Source organism: Lissotriton vulgaris, chromosome 5 (genome assembly GCF_964263255.1).
Source record: "Lissotriton vulgaris chromosome 5, aLisVul1.2, whole genome shotgun sequence".
NCBI classification, from domain to species: domain Eukaryota; kingdom Metazoa; phylum Chordata; class Amphibia; order Caudata; family Salamandridae; genus Lissotriton; species Lissotriton vulgaris.
In genome coordinates this window covers 1432451701-1432470874 of record NC_141693.1, presented here as the reverse complement: position 1 = coordinate 1432470874, position 19174 = coordinate 1432451701, and the positions used below count along the sequence as shown (strand labels likewise).

The 19174-nt window shown below is 42.2% G+C and overlaps 1 protein-coding gene across 1 annotated transcript in view; it reads left to right on the top strand.

The window, feature by feature from the left end:
* The window catches only part of TMDD1 (transmembrane and death domain 1), a 203068-nt gene that overhangs the window by 22270 nt on the left and 161624 nt on the right, over positions 1 to 19174 (top strand). The window contains exon 2 of the mRNA XM_086920369.1: positions 17367 to 17486. Coding sequence (XP_086776495.1) covers positions 17367 to 17486 — 120 coding nt within the window. The remainder of the gene's footprint in view (positions 1 to 17366; positions 17487 to 19174) is intronic.

Sequence of the window (19174 nt, the reverse complement as noted above, 5' to 3'; positions counted from 1 at the left end):
TTAAATAAAATTACATTAAATTATATTTAATTAATTAATTTAAAAAAATTAATTTACTATTATAATATTAATATTAATATATACTTACCAATACTTACGTTGTAATGGTCTGCGTTGTAAAGGTACCTGCGTTGTAAAAAAATGCGTTGTAAATACATGCGTTGTTACAGTATCCGCGTTGTAAAATCCGCGTTGTAACGGTATGCGTTGTTACAGTCCGCGTTGTAACATCATATATCCCACTGGAGTAGTATATCATTCATTCCTTAACCCCTTCACTGCCGTTTCCGGAAAGCAGTGGTGTCGGAAAAACCTACCTATTTTGAAAGAGGTCTTTTCAAGCTTGATTCTTACTAAAAAGGTTTCCTTGAATTACTACCCAGTTGTGCTACAAAGTTTACTTTGTTTTTCATATTTCCTGTGCTGTCATGGCTGCCGTGGACATTCCGCAGCATAGTCGCAGTGCGGTGCGAGATAATTTGCGGATGTACAATGTACCTTTGGAAGGCTTGGCTGTGATAATGGTGGTGAGTGCGGATGCTGCTTACCCTTACGAACTCGTGGGTGACATTTCCGGAGGTGGACGCGAATTCTGGTGTGTTCCACACATACACTCCCACGGCTGTACCTAATGAGTATACTCCGTACAGGGCACAGGAAGTTCCTATTGACGTTTGGCAGCATAGAGCTTGGTTTGATGGCGCCCTACCCCATTCTTTGAACGCTCCAAGGCTAGGTCCTTTGTCTGAACTTCGACGACTACATGTAGTCGCAATTGCCGTGATTAGAGCATTAGTGCATTACATGGGCCGTAATCTTCCAGGCGGAGCTCCGGGGGGTGCGGCGCTTCCGGCCGGACAGGGCGGTTTGAAATTCAGTCCCGTCATGGTCAATGCTGTAATGGGCAAGAAGCCCCAGGATAAGGATGCTTTTCCTTTCTGGCTTGCCGAGAAATTTGACCAGCTGGAAGGTGTATTTCCTAATACGACTCCTGGTGAAAAACACCGGATTCTTACGCTAAGTTTGCCGAAGGATTTGACCCCTGAGCTTGTTGACTGTGAGACCTGGGGTAAGACTTTTGCAGCGGTTTATGCTAGGTGCTACGGCACCCCGTCTATGTCCGTGCTGTCTAAGGTCCTTAAACGTGTTCAAGATGATCACGGACCGGAGTCTGCGGTAGAATTGGGCATGCACCTGTGTGGCACCTTTGATATGGTTTGCGATCTGATCCTTGCTAATGTCAAGGGGGATGCAGTGAACTTTCAGGTGGCTAACGCGTTGGCGGTGCTTCCCGATGCTGAGAAACCCCGACAGTTAGTGAAAATTATTGAGGCGGCTTATAAAACCGTGGGTCGCAATACTAAGGGTCTTTTCCTTTTTCTGTTAAGGAGAAAAAGCAGCCCCAGGGACAAACTTAGGAAACGAAAGTTCAGCCCAAGTCCAAAAAACTAAATTGGCCTAAAAAACAGAAACAGGGAAAGCAACAGCAACAACAACAAATCCAGGCTTCTCGTCCTGCGTATCCGTTGCCTGCGCAGTCGGAACGAGTTTATGACTTGCGCGATCGCGCGACGATTATATCTCCTGAACGATTTCAAGCTTCTGACCAACGCTCTCCTAGTTCCTTTCAGGACTCATCGGCCCGACAACCGGTGTTGGAGGGGGCGGCAGGGGTCGGGGTGGCCAGCAAGGTCGTGACCAGCCCCACCCGAGGAGCGGTGCAGAAAAGCAGGAAGGCTCTACGCCTAGAAGACCGCAGTTTGCCAAGAAGAAAGTCGCAGCCTTAACAGCGCATCGATATTCCACAGATAGTGAGAACGCTGCTTCGGAATCTGATGTGGGCTCTGACCTTGCTGGACAGCGCGGCGGAGATTACCATACTGAGAGAGGCCCCTGTCCACTACTGAAGGTGACAGTGACTGATACTTATGTTGTGATTGAAACAGCTGATACAAGAGTTGCTCCCCCTGATAGACTTTTTGAAATTGTCCTGTTGATCGAGGGTGACATACAGCAAACCATAATAGGGGTATTTTGGGAAAATCTTTTGTCTACATATGACATTTTGCTTGCGGAGACTGACTGGCCCCCACCTTTTGTACTCGCAGCTCCGCGAGGGGAGGAGGTAATCCTCCCCAGTTTCGCGAACACAGTCTCGAAAGAGGATGCGCTGCATTTTACAGAAGAGTGGGCTCTGGCTCCGGCTGTGTACCGCAATCAATGTGGTTGGGATAAATTGTCCCCGTGCCACGAGATTCCTTTACGGTCTCAGCCACGACCTCAACCTCAATATCCCATACGGAGTGAAGCAAAGGCTTCCGTCGCGGCTATCCTTGAACAATTAGAATATCAAGGTGTAATTGAAACATGTGTGTCACCAATGACTAACCCTCTTTTTACTGTAAACAAGCCAGACGGTTCATAGCGTTTGGTATTGGATTACCGGCATTTAAACTCGCATTGCCGTAACTGTGCAGTACAGAATACCCACGGTTCTGCTCTAATGAATAGTCTTGTGCGTAAGCGGTTTAAAACCACGCTTGACATTTCCAACGGTTTTTATGCACATCGATTGGATGCTCTAAGTTCCCAATGGACCTCCTTTTCGGTGTTTGCCTATGGGCTATAAGAATAGTCCTGGGATTTTCACTGCCCGCATTGTCTCCCTTTTGGAGGGAATCGACCCGGATGCTTGTTCGTATGTGGATGACATATATCTCACAGATGACGAACTTTGGGAGCATCTGTGTCGGGTCAACGGGAATATTTGTACCTTTGCCACCTTAGGTTACAAATTTAACTTTGCAAAATCGCACATTGCGGAGTACACAGTGTTGTTTCTGGGCTACGAGCTCAACAATGAAGGAAAGGTATTGGCTCCTCACTTCCTGGAGAAATGCGCACAATTGCGTGCTCCGACAACACTGAAAAAATTGCAATCTTTACTGGGCTTCTTGAATTTTGGGAGAACATACATTCCGAAATATGCCCAGCGTATCAAGCCTTTGTATGCTTTGATACAACCATCTTTTTCCAAATCATGCTGGCTGCCTGAGCATTCGGCAATTCTGCAGTCTTTGCAGGCTGATCTGCTCGCTTCTAACTTCTTACTGACTTGTGATAACCAGACCAATCTGGTGATAAGAATTATCCCTGGGACAGTGGGTTTCAAGAACCTCACTTTTAATGAGGGAGACACAGTACCTATTGCTTACAAGTCACACTTGTACACTTCGGCTGAATTGCGCTTTTCCACTGTAGAGAAAGTTTTGACGGCAGTACAGATGGCAATTCTTAAGGAACGTGCCCTGTCACAGGGAAAGCGCATGTTGGTTGTTACCCCGTGTCCTACCTTGGAGGTAGTCACGAAAGCCAGTGTACCAAATTCTAAAGCTTTGCACCCTCGGTGGATTCAATGGGCTGCATCCTTGACATCCCAGGATGTCAAGTTTATTTTTGACGCCTCATTACGGTCGCAGGAGTACTTACAGTATGAATTCGTTCATCCGGCTCCTTTAGCAATGCGACCCCTGGAGGATTTCCATTGCATCATTTACACTGATGGTTTGGCGCAGGTTGCGAATGGCTCTAAACATGCCTACGTTTCCGCATGCGCCATTGTGGTCAGTGCCATGGTGAACAATGAGTTCAAGTCCAGTGTCGTGCACACGCAGACACTAGGGGACTGTACTGCACAATTAGCAGAGCTTCGTGCTCTGATGCTTGCATTGGAGTACGCAGATCCTGGTGTGACAACTCTAATCGTAAGGGATTCTTACTTCAGTGTCCAGTCTTACAATGAGAACTTGTTCTTTTGGATTCAGAATGACTTTCGTGATTCCAACGGTAGCACAATAAAGCATAAAATGATCTGGGTCCGAGTGGCTGAGCTTAAAGAGCGGTTGCCACTTGTGTTTGTGATTCATACTCTCGGCCATCAGCGTGTAGGAGTCCACGCTGTCGGTAACTCGCTTGCTGATGAGGCAGCAAAATCAGCAGTATCAAAATATTTAGTTGCACCAGTTACACGGTCTGAAAGTAAAATTGATGATGACATCTTGGCGGCAGTTGCTGCCACTGAGAAGGGAGGTAAATATCATTTGGGGTTCCCTTCGAAGTACACATACCACTTAAGTCCCGATAAGGTTCCGTATGTGAAAATTACTGATGTTGGGGAACGTTTGATTCCCAACTCGGATTGCGGAGCTACTTTGATTACAGTGGCGCATGAAGGTGTGGCGTCTGCGCATGCGGGCGTCTCAGCCACTGGAACTCAGCTACAACAGAGGTTCTGGTGGCGGGGACTGTACAAACAGACGCAAGATTATGTCCTTCAATGTGACATTTGCCAGCAGATCAAGCCTTCGACTGCTGCGCATCCGCCTCAGACACATATGTACATATCTAATAAACCACTGGGTTGCGTTTATTTAGATCACTGCAGTCCTTTTTCTTCTGATACTGCGTATAAGTACATCTTAGTAGCAGTTGATTCATGCACACACTTTGTGTGGGTATGGCCCCATCGCAGCGCTGATTCACGGGCTGTCATAAGAGATTTGCGTGTCTTTGTAGGGATTTTTGCCTGTGGTACCTTCCATTCGGATCAGGGTCCAGCTTTCGCCTCTAATGCGTATACGGATGTTATGATTTCGTTGGGGGTCCAAGTCAAGTTTTCGTCTCCATAGAGACCTGAGGGTAATAGTGTAGTGGAGCGAATGAACCATGACTTAAAGCAATCTTTGACAGCTCGAGTTATAGGCACTGACAGAAACTGGTTGGCCCACCGTAATGGCGTGCAGCATGCTCTAAACAATCTCCCTACAAGGTCTCTGGGTGGGCGGACCCCGTACGAAATGCTCTTTGGTATCAAGATGTATGTCCCTGACCTCGACGGTGTAGAGTGCGTGGCTCAAGCCACGGCCTTTGACGTAGATGAACATTGCAGTGTTTTACAGGATCTACAAAATACCAGAGACAGTCTTGCAAAGGAACATTTGCCCTCCACAACGGATGATGCTTTGCAGATCCCGGTGGTTGGCTGGCTACCCAAAGTTGGACTACTGGTTCGAGAGAAGATCGATAACAAGAAAGAATTTGGTCCTTCCAATCGAGCGCCGGTTCCCGTTCTTGGAGTGAAGGGCACAAGAAGAGTCATTTTACCACCACTTCCAGGTCGTAAGGAAAACAGGTTTATCTCAATTGACAATGTCAAGATACACAGGGTGGCCGATTCTTCATAGTATGACACCGGCGGTCTCCTGTCCTTTGATTGTGAGAAATTCTGTGTTGGCCACAACTTCTAATGCTGAACCTGAAGTGGCCCTCGAGATGCCTGCCATTTCCAATCCTTTATTAAATACTTATCAAGTTAATAACATTGATGACATAGACTATGCCTATCCTGCTGACTTATCGATGCCTGATTTACCGACACGTTTGACCACAGAATCCCGATTCTCATTTGACTGTGTTTCAGTGAATTTGCAAAAACCCTCACGTCTAGCAACTTATGCGACTTTATTTAAAAACATTTTTTGGTCCCTCCCTGGACGTATATTTGTCTGGTGCTTTTTTCAGTTTATCTTTTTGTGTCAATTGGGTTTGTGTTTTATTTTTTCCGTCTGATCGATGGACACTATGTCGAGGAGAGAACATGCATTCAGCATCTTAATGGAACTTTGGCCCCCCTTTCCTCGTCCCATTCTGCATACAGACTGAAGAGAGACTTGAATTTTGTAAACATCACTGCTTGGCCGGTTCTTGATGGGATTGTGTGGGTTGCAGTTAAATTTCAAATCCATGGCCCAACTGAAGTGGTTAATGTCCCTAATGTACTCAGAGTGAACATGGGGGATGTGGTGAAACAAAACATACGTTCTGATGATTGGGATGTTCAGGCCGTAGAATCATTATTTTCTGATTTGAAATATTATGCTGCCTTTGATGCTGAAGATTTGTATTTAGAATCTGCTAATTATGGTGATTTATTTTGCTTTCAACATTTTGGTAACCATTTCCTGCATAAGACTAGTTCAAGAAGCGTTACTGTAAATTACACACAGTGGGAACATTGCCCAGCACCATTACAAGGCAGCTCCAGTACATTTTTGAAAAAGTACACTTATTTTACCGACTTGAATCAGTCAAGTCCTGAGTCCTTTTATTTTAAGATGACACAAAAGCCCATTTCCAAAGTTAGACTTACCAATACTAAATTATTGTATTTGAAGTCCTTTCTAGACGGATTAGCTGCAGAGGGCTACGAGCTATGGAAGGAAACCATTGACCTTAAATCGGTTTGGGGTTCTAAAAGTTCGCAGGTACAAGGCACTGAGGCTTTGCACCGTGCATGTCTCATCCCAAATCATATGTTGTTTTTAAATTCTAGCATTTTCCAGACAACATGCTATGGATTGGCTACTTAAAAAAAATTAAATACCCCTTCTATTCCTGATTTAGAGAATATTCCGGTTGGAATAATTTCACACAATTTTCCACTCGGGAATTGCAAAAGTTAATGCACAATTCATCCTTCAATGTATCCAGTTTGGATCCAAAGGGTTGGCTGATGTGGCAGAGAAGCTCTGATTCTTGCCAGCGTCGCTTTTTGGGTTTAACTGAAGATTTTACACACGTCAAGCCTGACCCACGTTTTGAGACTGACCATACTGTCACTACTTACTCAGTTGGCAAATTATGTCAGAATTGGCTACAACATTCTACATTAGCTGCTGTTAAATTACATCTGGCCAAGCTGACTGATGATGTGGATTTGAATGATTTCATAAAGGGCCGGGCTAATGGTAGATCTAAAAGATGAATTTATGCAATTTACAATGAAATCTTGAAAACTTCACAGGTTGAGGCTGCTAAGCGCCTAAGGACAATAGATCAAGCTAATTTAGAAAAAGTGCTTGCAGTTGTCGATAACAGTATTAACATGCTTTCTTCCTACATTTATACGTTGAATAATATTGTATCTTCTGTTGTTGACATTGTACATGATGACGTGTCTGTTTTGTACCATGGTCAAAATCAATTGCGTTCTATTTTGCAATTTGCATGGACCCTGCAGACGCTTAAGGCTGGTCGTGTGCCTTGGAGTTACATGATTGTTTCCTCTCTTTTCGCCCCTTTTAATTTAACTGACAAACATTGCATGCTTTCAATGCGTGATGCTTCATTTTCCATGTTACACATTGAGAGGTTGGAATCTTTACCGTTCTCTGTAGCTGAAGCTACTGCTGCAACATGGCTTATCCACTGATTAATCACATTACCATTTGCCTTGTACAAGTTTACTAATTGTATGCATTTCATAGCTATAGGGAGATATGAACCATTAGGGAATCATTTCTCCACGAGGCGTGGTCTCTTCCATTCACTTATAGATGCTTGAAAGACGAGAAAGAAGTGTATCTTAATGGAGAAGAATGCACAGAGTCCCCTGACCATTCATTGATATGCAGGCACATCCAGTTACATGGTTCCTGTAATCAGGACCGGCCTAATTTGGCAAGTTTTTTAAAAGGGACTCCAGTTCCTGCAATAGTTCCCACATTCACATTACTGGCGAATGGTAGTTATTTGCTGTTGAATAACGAGGAGTGTTGCGGTTTAATTAAAGGTGTCACTTATGTAGTAACCGTATCAGAACGTGTCGTCTGTTGCAAAAATGTTCTGTATCCCCCTACGCATGGGAATTCAGCTGTATCCATCTGGCCGCACATCCCATTCTTGAAAGCAGAGTTCAATGGTATGAGTACAATAAGAGCCCTTTTGTCTCAAAAAGAAGTGGCCCTGAGTTCGGCCCGAGAAACATTCGTCCTTCACATACCTAACATGCGCACGGAGGTGCAGGCCCTTTCGAATACTGATTTACCGTTACATTTCAGCGAGCTGGTTCATCAAATCTTTAATGCCTCCTCCACTTCTGGCCTGGCTCACTTTTTTAAATTAGTTAGCAGTGGTCTCGTGACTTCATTCGAGAAGATATTTGGAATCATCCCTAGCTTTTTCCATTCTATATTTTTAAGTCTGTTTGTTGGCTTCCCAGTTTTGCTGGCATTAGCTGCAGGCGTTTTGGTTATATTTTGTTTTATTAAACATGGATGCCCGTCCTGCGCTGGATGCCGCAGAGCCCCTCCTACTGCTGTTTCGCAACCGGATGCTTGATTACTATCTCACCCTGCGGCTTGCGACTTTAAGCACGGCATTTGGATTATGGTTTCGATTTTCCTACTTCACATGTGTCCAGCCTGTTTTTCATTGCCTGATCTGCGATTTCGAATGGGCCCTTGATTTGTGTCTCTGCTTGACGGTGTCTCCTGACGTTGATTTTAATCATCTGATGAGCCCCGTAGTTGCTCACGAGTTGGTATGGCCTTGGCAGCGATGCATGGACTAATGGGTCATTGGGACATACTCGCAGCTGCGCATGAGTTCTTGGCACAAAGCGTTCTTGAAAACCCACCGAGTTGTCCTCTGATGATGCTAGAGGATCCAGTGCTGGAGGAGCACGTATGTTCTTTTCCGCTGCTTAATTGGATGGCTGAACTGTTTTCGGATGATGACAGTGATTTCATATTGGAGGCTGCTGCTGCATATTTTGCATATACAGTCCTGCCCTGAGATGCCTCGGAAACTTTTTATTATTTAGGCACGTACCCGTTTGTATTTTTTGATGGTGCCTTTTCCTTACGCTCAATTCTTTTTATACGCCCCAGGCCTATAGACATTATCTTTGGGGGCCTTGTGTTGAAGAGTTTGGACCATTTATTTTGGCCACTATAGGCCATCATGTATACCTTTTCAGATTAGCTTAGCTCATTAATATTGAACTTTGCTGTCATGTTATGCCCCTGTTCTGGTTTTACCTTGCCTTGATTTTGTCCATGCTCGGATCATTGGGGGGGTGTCATATAGCTGATTCTTTTCTATATACTGTGTTAAGTTAGCATGAGCTTATTAAATGTTTAAACGCCATTTTACCTTTCTGCCTCATTTTGCACATGACACATAATTGTTGTTTTAGCTTTCAACCCAGAAGAGCTTCGTGATTTACTTGAGAAATAATATGTTATTGCTCTGATATCAGTTTTGCTCAGTACACTGTCCGCACAGTGAGTGCTGAAGGCTGCAAGGATAACTAGACACAATGTTGTTGTGAGGTCTGATCTTCGCACCTTCATAGACATAACACACATGCTGCTGCCAAAATCTGGCTCTAGGTGGGTTTTATATTGTTGTGCTGAACACACATGTAACACACTTGATGGTGTTTCGCATGCAGAGAGCTGGTGGAAGATGATGTGATCCTCTGCCACTGAGATTTTGAGGTATGGCCCCCCCTGCTAAAACCCAAATGAGACCTTCATAGATATAAAATACTATGCTAAATAGGGAGGGTGTGAATTAGGGGTTCTTAATTCCTATTCATTTCAGCATCTTATTATGCTGTCACCATTCGCCTTTTATGGACTAATATAACTATGCTGATAACTTTGTTGCTTATAATATGTTTGCTAGTATTGTACAAGATACTGCGTTTGAGAACCATGCATTAGTAAATAAATATTTCAAACATGCATGTGTCCTCATTTACTCCATGTTCTGCTTTGCAATGATTATATAACGAAAGAGTGTTCATGTGTTCCACGATACCTGAGGTAATCTAAGTTCATGTTCTGGTCTCTCTAAGCATTGGGAGTTTGTTATGACCAATGAGACACTGTAGCTAGCTCGGTAAGGGGATTTTGGGTACTAAGGTGAGTTTTGGGCCATCCTAATTCACCGAGGTTCCAGGTCTCTATGCACAGTTCTGTAGGAGAACGGAATTCCCGCTACACACCTTTGAGGTGAATGCCTGACCCTGATATGTGTGAGATGTTCTAACTCCTCCCATACAAACCAGGCATAACACATTTTTTGTAACTGCTTCAGCTGTTTTATTACCCTCAGGCCAGACCAACATAAAGCATGTACAGCTGTCCACATCTATCATTTTATATTTATATTAACAGTTTTCTGGGACCAACATAATCATCATAAGTTGTCTCAGAAGCGTTTGTTGTCTTTATCAAATGAGCTGGATTTGGCCGTGCAATACTAGAAGGTTTAGTTAGTTAATACTTTTCTACACTGAAGAACATTCACCCTAACCATCTTAGGAAGGAGTGACTACCAGTTACGATCTCTAAACATCTGGCGAGTCACTGATACTCCTTCATGTACAGATTCAATTCACCATGAGCTGCCCTGCTTAAATCTAATCTAGCTGCTGCATTTGGAATACACAGATCATCAACTCCAGTAATGTTAACAATAGGTTTTCCTTCAATCACTAGTAAATACTTATATTTCCCTGGGAAATACTTCGGAACTATCCTATTCGGTTAAGATCATGATTCTATTGTCAAGATTGTGTCTATATACATGTTTTAGTCTGAGATCAAGTTATTGCTGCAAGTTTATGTTTCAAAAGAGTATTGTTAGCTGCTTCATCTGCAGCTGAATTACCTCTCGTGAATTCCATCATAAGACATGTACTGTGGGCATTCTGTTCAATGTTTGTCTCCAAAAGTTGGTTCCATCACCAGACAATAGTTTAAATATGGTTTAATATTGGGAATAACGTTGAGTTCCTAGTTGAGTGCACTGAGGCAACTATACCCTGATAAAGTAACTCATCTATTCATCTACGATCTTCTTCAAATGTTTTTGGCCTCTGGGCTCATTGCATATTGGCTGTGAATATGTGTTTAACAATGTGCAGGATTAAAATGTTGAGTTGCCCTGTTTTCCCAACCAGCCTGACTCATAGAGAGCAGGTAACAATTGTTATGTCTATTTTCTAGAATGTACATCCCTATGATTCTTCAAAGCAAGAGTAGAGAAGTCATTCTGTCACTACTTGTAGAGGCCAATCAATTTAAGAAAGTATAATGTGAAAAATATTTGAAATTTGAGGTCAGAATACTGCCTTAAGACAAATTTACCTAGCTCTCTAAATCTGCAATTCATCTTCACAAACGTGACCTGGTTCACTCAAAAGTCCATCTGATATCTCAACGAGGTACCTATACTTTATTTGTGGTTGTTCTAGACAGTTGAATGAGGCTTTGATAGACTATTGTTATCTTGTCTGTATTGTCTAACCCTGCTTGTGTCCATGTCCCATTTATTAGAAGAACTATCTTGAGGAAGTTTTTCTCATGTGATTCAAAGCAACTTTTTTCTAATGAGCATTCTTTCTTTACTGAATCGTCACACTTTTTCTTGGAATGATCTATTTAAAGTGCCGGATGCGGAACGTATTTGAGAGTTCTTTTGCTCTCTTTCTGATTTTTTTTCGAGCATCTTCTGCCTTCTCAACCCTAAGGAGAGTAAGCGGCCATCCAAGTGATATATTTCTGAAGGCCCCACTTACATCAGACTTCTAAAATTATACTTATTCTCTATCTTTATTTCTATATGAACTAGTCTTTCATTTACCGAGATTACTTTTTCTTGGTTATCTCCTTTTCAGAAGACTTCTTATCCAGCTCCTTAACTTTGGAATTATTCCTGCAATCTTTTCTACAGTTTAAAAAGGTGCTGTACCTTACGATATATTATCCCATGATTGTATGTGGTTGTTAAATGATTTAGGGGAATTCAGCTTCCCTATTCTTAAGAGCAACTTCTGAATATCTTTGTCCGAAAGCTAGATTTACAACATCTCCTTTGATATTGTTTAAGACAACCTCTGCAGTTGTATCAACATTGCCTGGAGCTTTTTTCCAAGATCTACTGTAGGCAAAGCACCATGCTCTTCCTGTATTTTCCTGCAAAACATCAGGAATTACTGCACGTAATAAGGTACCATTGTTGTAGTATATATATTAGTAAATAGCATTCCCCATTGTTTTTCCTGTGGTGCCATGTCTAGAGACAATCACCTAGTCATAATTCTGTTTGTCTGATAGGGTTGTATTGGGATATGTTACATATATCTTGCGCATTTTCAGTGGTCCCCAAAAGGGTATTTCTTCATGGTGCAGGTTTCTATAAGTGCTCTTATAGTTTGTGATTTATTGGCAACATTGTTGGATGTATATACTGCAGGCAATACTCTAGTACCTGTACTCTGCAAAGCATAGTCTCCGTTGTTGGTGATTAGTTCTCTCAACATAGCTCTAATAATTTCCACACTCTGCCTGATCATCTGAGGAGTATAAGTAGGCAAAGCTGGCTAAGTCTGCCCTTCAGTTGATAATAGGCTCATTCAAGCTGTAGCTATGATATTTACAAGCCTACCAATACAAAGTACTTGGGGCATATTTATAAGGAGGTAGCCAGGCCGCAGCGCCTGTGCAATCAGCGCTTTAACATTTAAAAATTGACGCATTGGGCCCAATGTGTCAGTTTGTACAGGCCTGTGTCACATTATACCTCCACCAGGTATTATGTATACAGGGTAGTTGTTCCCAAGTTAAAATTCATGTAGAACCGATGCAGTGAAATCCCTACGCCTTCTCAAGCCAGGCGTAAGGCTTGACACAGGGTTTTTAACACGGGAGTCGCCTCTGTGTGCTGACGTATTGCTGGGGTTGCGTCAGTCTTAAGACCAACTCCAGCAATACGTCACTTTTGCGGCAAAAGATGCACCAGAAATCCATGAACCTTGGAGCACTGTATTGTAAATGCAGAACATCTGTGGCATCTTTAGGGCATTCACAGTAGGCGCAAGAAACTTGGCATATTCATGTTGATGCGTCAGTTAGTGTAAATATGCCCCTTGATGTTCTTTACATGTGAGTGAAAATTCAATCTGAATATATGCAAATTACATAGCAGTTTCATTTTACCTGTTTATACCTAGTGCAATACATAGGGTCATATTTACAACATTATGACGCAGCACAGAGCTGCAAGCCATTTTGCTGCGCCGAGCTGCGTTATTAGGAAAGTGCAGGGATGAGTCGTATTTACAACAATACAATGCATCCCTGTGCTTTCCTCTGCACTGGCACACAATAGGCTGTCTAGAACCAATACAATAGGTAAGTGGTTGCGGTAGCAACACTTGTAGCGAACAGTAAATAATATAGCATTCACCAGTCTTTCTTTAAATGTAATGCAGAAATGCAATTTATTTTCTGGATCAAAAGCATCTAATGCGATTTTGAGTCGAAGCATTAATTATTACTGGCAAGGCAGTTCCTCAAGCATATAACAGTAAAATACATATTTACAGTGCTCTTGATATGGAAAGAAAAGGGAAGGTTGGGAAACAAGTGATAACGTGTGGATGAAGGACAGGGGAGAGGTGTTTGAGATATATATACATCAGTTATACAAGATATAAATCTTTCTGGCATAAAACAGGTCAATTGTTCCTAGATATACACATAACTCTAATGAACATCTACTTTTTAGAAATCAGTCATCAGAGCTTGTGATGTAGGTGTGTGTCATCAACATTTAGACCCCTGGGAAGGAGGATTAATTCAGTCCTCACGGATGGGATTCGGTATTGGCGAATCTGATTTGGAACCCATGTTTCGTTCCGAATCGGTCACTTTCCAGATGACCGAATACGATGCAAGGAAGCCATCCTGGCTCTCCGGATTGGAATCAGGCTTCCTGAGTCAATTGGAGCCAAGTTTTACAGCCCAATTGAAATGTTTTCTAAATGAGAAAGTACGATGCCCTATTCGGACAGCAATTCTGAATCAGTTTGACTGAGCAGCCGTGGTCCATGCAGGTAACAGCGGTAGGGCGGTGGGGCAGTGGGGCCTGGTAAGGGGGGACTTCGAGGTACGATGATGAGGAACAATTAAATAAATAATTAATTTTACTTGGGCATTGTTCCTCGAAATTTCCCCTTGCCTGGCTCCCCTGCTGTTACGTGCATGGACTGCAGCTGTGACCGAGACAAAACAGCTTTTGGATTCGACTTTGGGGGCGCATTGCAGGCCTTCCTTCACCTGGAGGCAACCAATTGTGGCCTGTGTGTGTACCCAAGGGACCCCTCTTCCCAACCATGCACAATGTGGCAGGCACCATGGGGTGCTCGTCCCAGGATGCAAGGTTTTTCCTATCCACCCCTTTTTCCAATGAGAGCCTGTCTTCTCGTTCGAGACACAGGCTCCCATTAAAGTCAATGCGTGTGAATTGAACTGTGTCCTTAAGCAGCAGGACACATTGTAATCATTCTGTAGAACTCCCCGAATACGAATCGTTCAGAAAGCATTCCTAACCCAATTCGGTGGGAATGCTTTCCTAACAACATCATATTCGGCCCCCAAGTAGGGCCAACTGTGCAGATGCCTGCCTTTGAACACAGGTTTACCTGATGTGGATTCCGACCAGGTGAAACAGAGACTGGCTTCCTACACCAGGACTTATTTGGTGTGGCAAAATCGTACCTGACAATGCGACTTGAAATTAGTTCTTACTATTATATTTCTGTCCCATCCAATCTGTTTTCTGGAACTAAGCTACAACTTGTTTCATTGCTCCTTTACTGCACTATCTACAATGAATTAGGGTCCTGATGCATTTGCCAAAAGTTGTCTTAAATTGCGCACTAACGTTCTGTGAATGGAATCTGATTTTGCAAATCAGCCTAAGTTGATGAACGCCATGTCTAATGAATAGCCATTAGGTGGTTTGCAGTTTAGGAGTCACTACGATTAGTCACAGTCACATGGATGGTGGCCTGCAAGGATTAGCAGATCACCATCCATTTGATTGATTTTCAAAAAATAAAAACCTTTTTAAAGTAGCCACGGTTCCGTAAAGGAAGGGGGGATTCTTTAAAAAAGTTTTCTTTGTGGAACATTTAATTATAAGTTGACAGAGGTCTCCTGGACAACTGCACTCTCCTCCGGAAAATTGCACAACCAACTCCCAAAGGAGAAGGGGCCCAAAGAAGATTCAGAAAAACATACTACCTCAATTTGGGAGTCAGTAACCTTTTGATGGTTTGTGATCGAAATTATGGTTGTAAATCCCAAAAAGCTTGTTAGCAGCTGCAAATCATCTGAGTCCATGAATTGGAGGGTTTATGACACATACACATTTTTGTACATCAGTTCCTATATTTTCTGTTCCTCTACTTTTACTCTCCCACGCAATCTGTACCTAGTAAGAAAGGGCCACATCACTATATGGTTTTAACACAATGCATAACCTCTCCTTGAGAATCGAAGTATTGTATTTATCAATACATATAAATGCAGAACCTCTCTGGCAGTGGGAGATCAAGGTGGGCTGCTATGCTCCCAAACCACTTGACTTGTGCCTATTGTACAGTTCCTCTTCTGTGCTCCTACTCTGTGACCAAGGTAGAAAGATTATTTGCTGATGATTACTCATGTACCTCTGCAATCTGACCACATTCATTCTGTAAATGATTCTGAGAGCATCATTCTCCGAGTTTTATCCACCTAAATACCCATCAGGATGAACAAATAATTTGGGGGGAAAGAATTCTGGATAGAAGTCCATGACTTCTCCATATTATTCCAGAATATTGAGTGTACATTATGCCAATGAGAACTGCCTGCAAGGTGTTGAATATAAATTGCTTGCTACTTTGCAACTGTCTTCAAATAATCAGTTCCATGTCCATTTCTGTCGATGTTTCTTTTACAATTCCATATCCATGCCTCAACAGACTCTTGGGGCATGATTCACAAATGGAAACCTAGACCAAATGTCTAAGTTTAGACCTGAAGTCTAAGTTCAGACCAAAAGTCTAACTTAGAACAAAATAGTAACTTTACTACTAGTGAAGTTAGACTTTCTTTACTACTAGTAAAGTTTGACTTTTGGTCTAAGTTTAGACCAAAAGTCTAACTTAGATGAAAAGTCTTACTTTACTAGTACTAAAGTTATACTTTTGGTCTAAGTTATACTTTTGGTCTAAACCTAGACCAAAATGCTAAATTTAGTAATAGTAATGTTAGACTTTGGGTCTAAATTTAGACTTTTGATCTAAGTTTACCTTTTTGAACCAGGCCCAAGTTTGGTAGATTACTCAAAAAGTAAAAGTTGCAAACAACTTCTCAAGCATAAGCTATGCTCGTGCCATGAAGCAGAGGTAAGTATACTTCCTGCACCCAGCATTCCAAAGGGAAGAAGTCGGCTCAGCATAATTGTGTACATCAAGAGTGAGCGTTATCTTTGATTTCATTCTATATTCCTTCTTGGTAGTTATGATTTAAAACTCTAAGCATTCCTTGCGTGAAATGCTCTTCCTGCACATGCTGCGTTGTAAAGCAGTCACGTAGCTCGTTAATGCAATTATGCCACCACGTAAAAGGGATTTTCAAATTACAACATTTCTAATAGGCGTGACCTTGTATAATGTCTCGATTGGAGGAATAATATATTTTAATTTCTGTTAATACAGCAGTCATTCCACCTCGAAGTGATCATGGCATAGCTCTGAAAGGTTGAGAGATCAAGCAAATAAGGTGTACCTCATATCATCTGAGGACCAAGCAACAGAAGTTGTACCATGTGGAGTTTGTCAATGATGAGACTTTAAAAAACAGAGATCTGAAATCGATAGTGTCCATCATGGTTCTTCCTTTCCATTGAGATGTTTTCAGAATCAGAGAGCAGCTGCTTTGTTACTTTGCCACTCCAAACTAACCATAAAACCAGCACACACTGAAACTCCAAGACAAGACTCAGTACAATGAGTACCTGTGCAGACTCAGGGCAATATCACAAATGTAGATATGAGCAGTGACTAAGACTATTGGGACAATAAAGTATGTCCCTCTCTTCTTTTTTATTACAGTTATTATTTTCCTGAAAACTTGAATGTTGAAATAAGAACTATGGAAATGATGACACAGGCCATGCAAATCTCCACCTTTGTGCTACAATTACTACTGAACTGCCTTTGTGAATTGCCTCAAAACATCTAAAATCGAATATTCATGGAATATTGATATACAATTTGTACAAATAGAAGGAGCGTGCACTCTTTGCACTTTCACTAATAGGGAGTTGACCATTTCGGAAACAATTCACAAAGTAGTTTCAAATTATATGAATTAGTACTACTTGAACTGATAATATTTTGGGTGCTCATCCTCAGGGACATTAATGAGTATATAAGTGTAAATGTCTATGTGAATCAGCACCAAAATAAAAGTTGAGAGCCACGGTTAGAACAAAACTTTCAAGTTTTAAGAAAAACAAGAATGTCAACACTTAAATGAAAGCACACATCAAGATGATGAAATTAATGCAATAAGCAGGGAGATTGAACACACCCATTGAGGTCCTGTTTTCTTCATTTCAACTTTTCTCCATGCATATTACAGCTGGTCATTAATATTTCTTGCTTCTTTTTACAGTTACACAAGAGCAGTGTCTCGAAGTCCTTCAAGATTGGCTTTCTAAGGAGGGAGATACAATGTATTGGGATCGGCTGTCTCGAACCCTTCGAGTCATTGGTCGTGACGATGTATCTCGAGGTAACAAAATCTAAACTTCGACTTGCTGTTTAGAATAAATTACTGCATGAACCAGTCTTTAAAAACTGTATACTAAGCTCTCTGTACTGATGGCTCATGGTGTTGGAAGAAAATCTTCCCAGAAACAGTAACAAATTCTAAACAATTTGTAAAATTGCTAATGCGGTGCTGAAGAGAAAATAGCATTTATCTTATAACACGAGCCACCTAGTTAATAAAAGCAACGTAAATGTTATGCTATTGAAATCACTAATCCAATTTTCTTTTTTTTCAATAAAAATTAATTGAAAACTTTGATTGAAAATCAAGTCACTAGATCAAAAAAATTTGGTTGGTGACTAAAATGCAATTAAAAACCATAGTAAGACCTCAGAATTACTTATTAAATCTACTTTATTGTGCAACAAAAAGATCAGTAGAAGGGATACGTGGCCAACCATTATAGGTGGTGTGGTCTGAACCCTACGGTAACTTCATAAGCATGATGCTTAAAACACTTCCATGACTACCTGTACCCCTAAATGATCCCTTTAGCCACACTGACCCTTCTCCTCAGAATATTTGACATTACAACGCATACTTTACATCGCAAACACCATTACAACGCAAGTTTTTACAATGCAAGGCTTTATAATGCCGGACAAGATGGAGGTCCTCATCCTCGGACAATCCCCATCCACCTGGGATGACTCCTCGTGGCCCACAACTTTGGGCACCGCACCGACACCCACAGACCATGCACGAAACCGGGGATTCATCCTGGACTCCTCCCTCACGATGACCAAGCAAGTCAACGCAGTCTCATCCTCATGTTTCAACACCCTGTGCATGCTCCGAAAGATCTTCTGGTGGATCCCCACTGAAACCAGAAAGACGGTCACCAGGCCCTCGTCACCAGCCGACTGGACTACGGAAACGCTCTGTACTCAGGGACCACAGCCAAACTTCAGAAACGCCTTCAACACATACAGAACACCTCCGCACGACTCATCCTTGACATCCCTCGCCACAGCCACATATCCGCCCACCTGAGAAACCTGCACTGGCTCCCCGTCAGCAAGATGATCATGTTCAGGCTGCTCACCCACGCACACAAAGCGCTCCACAACATGGGCGCCGAATACCTTAGCAACCGCCTCTCGTTCTACACTCCCACCCGCGAGCTCCGCTCCACCAGCCTTGCCCTCGCCAGTGTCCCACGGATTCGCAAAACCACCACCGGAGGAAGATCGTTCTCCTACCTAGCAGCCAAGACATGGAACTCCCTCCCTGCACACCTACGACTGACCCAAGACCATCTCACCTTCAGGAAACACCTCAAATAACCTGGTTATTTGAGCAATAGTAGGCACCCACCTTCAGCGCCTTGAGACCCTCACGGGTGAGTAGCGAGCTTTACAAATGTATTGATTGATTGATTGATTGATTGAATGCATGTTCCTAGAGATATATAAAAATGACTATTGCAACTCAAACCATCACTACGTATACTAATATAACATTACAACGCATAATAATTCTCTTATGTTAAAGTATAACTAATGGTAAATTTTTTTATTTAAAAAAATGTTTTGCCATCATCTGGGATGGGATGCAAAGAAAACAGGGGTTTTTGGGTGCGGAAGTAAATTAATACACAGGTATACATTTTAATACTTGTGTATCTATTTTAATACCTGCTTCTTAAC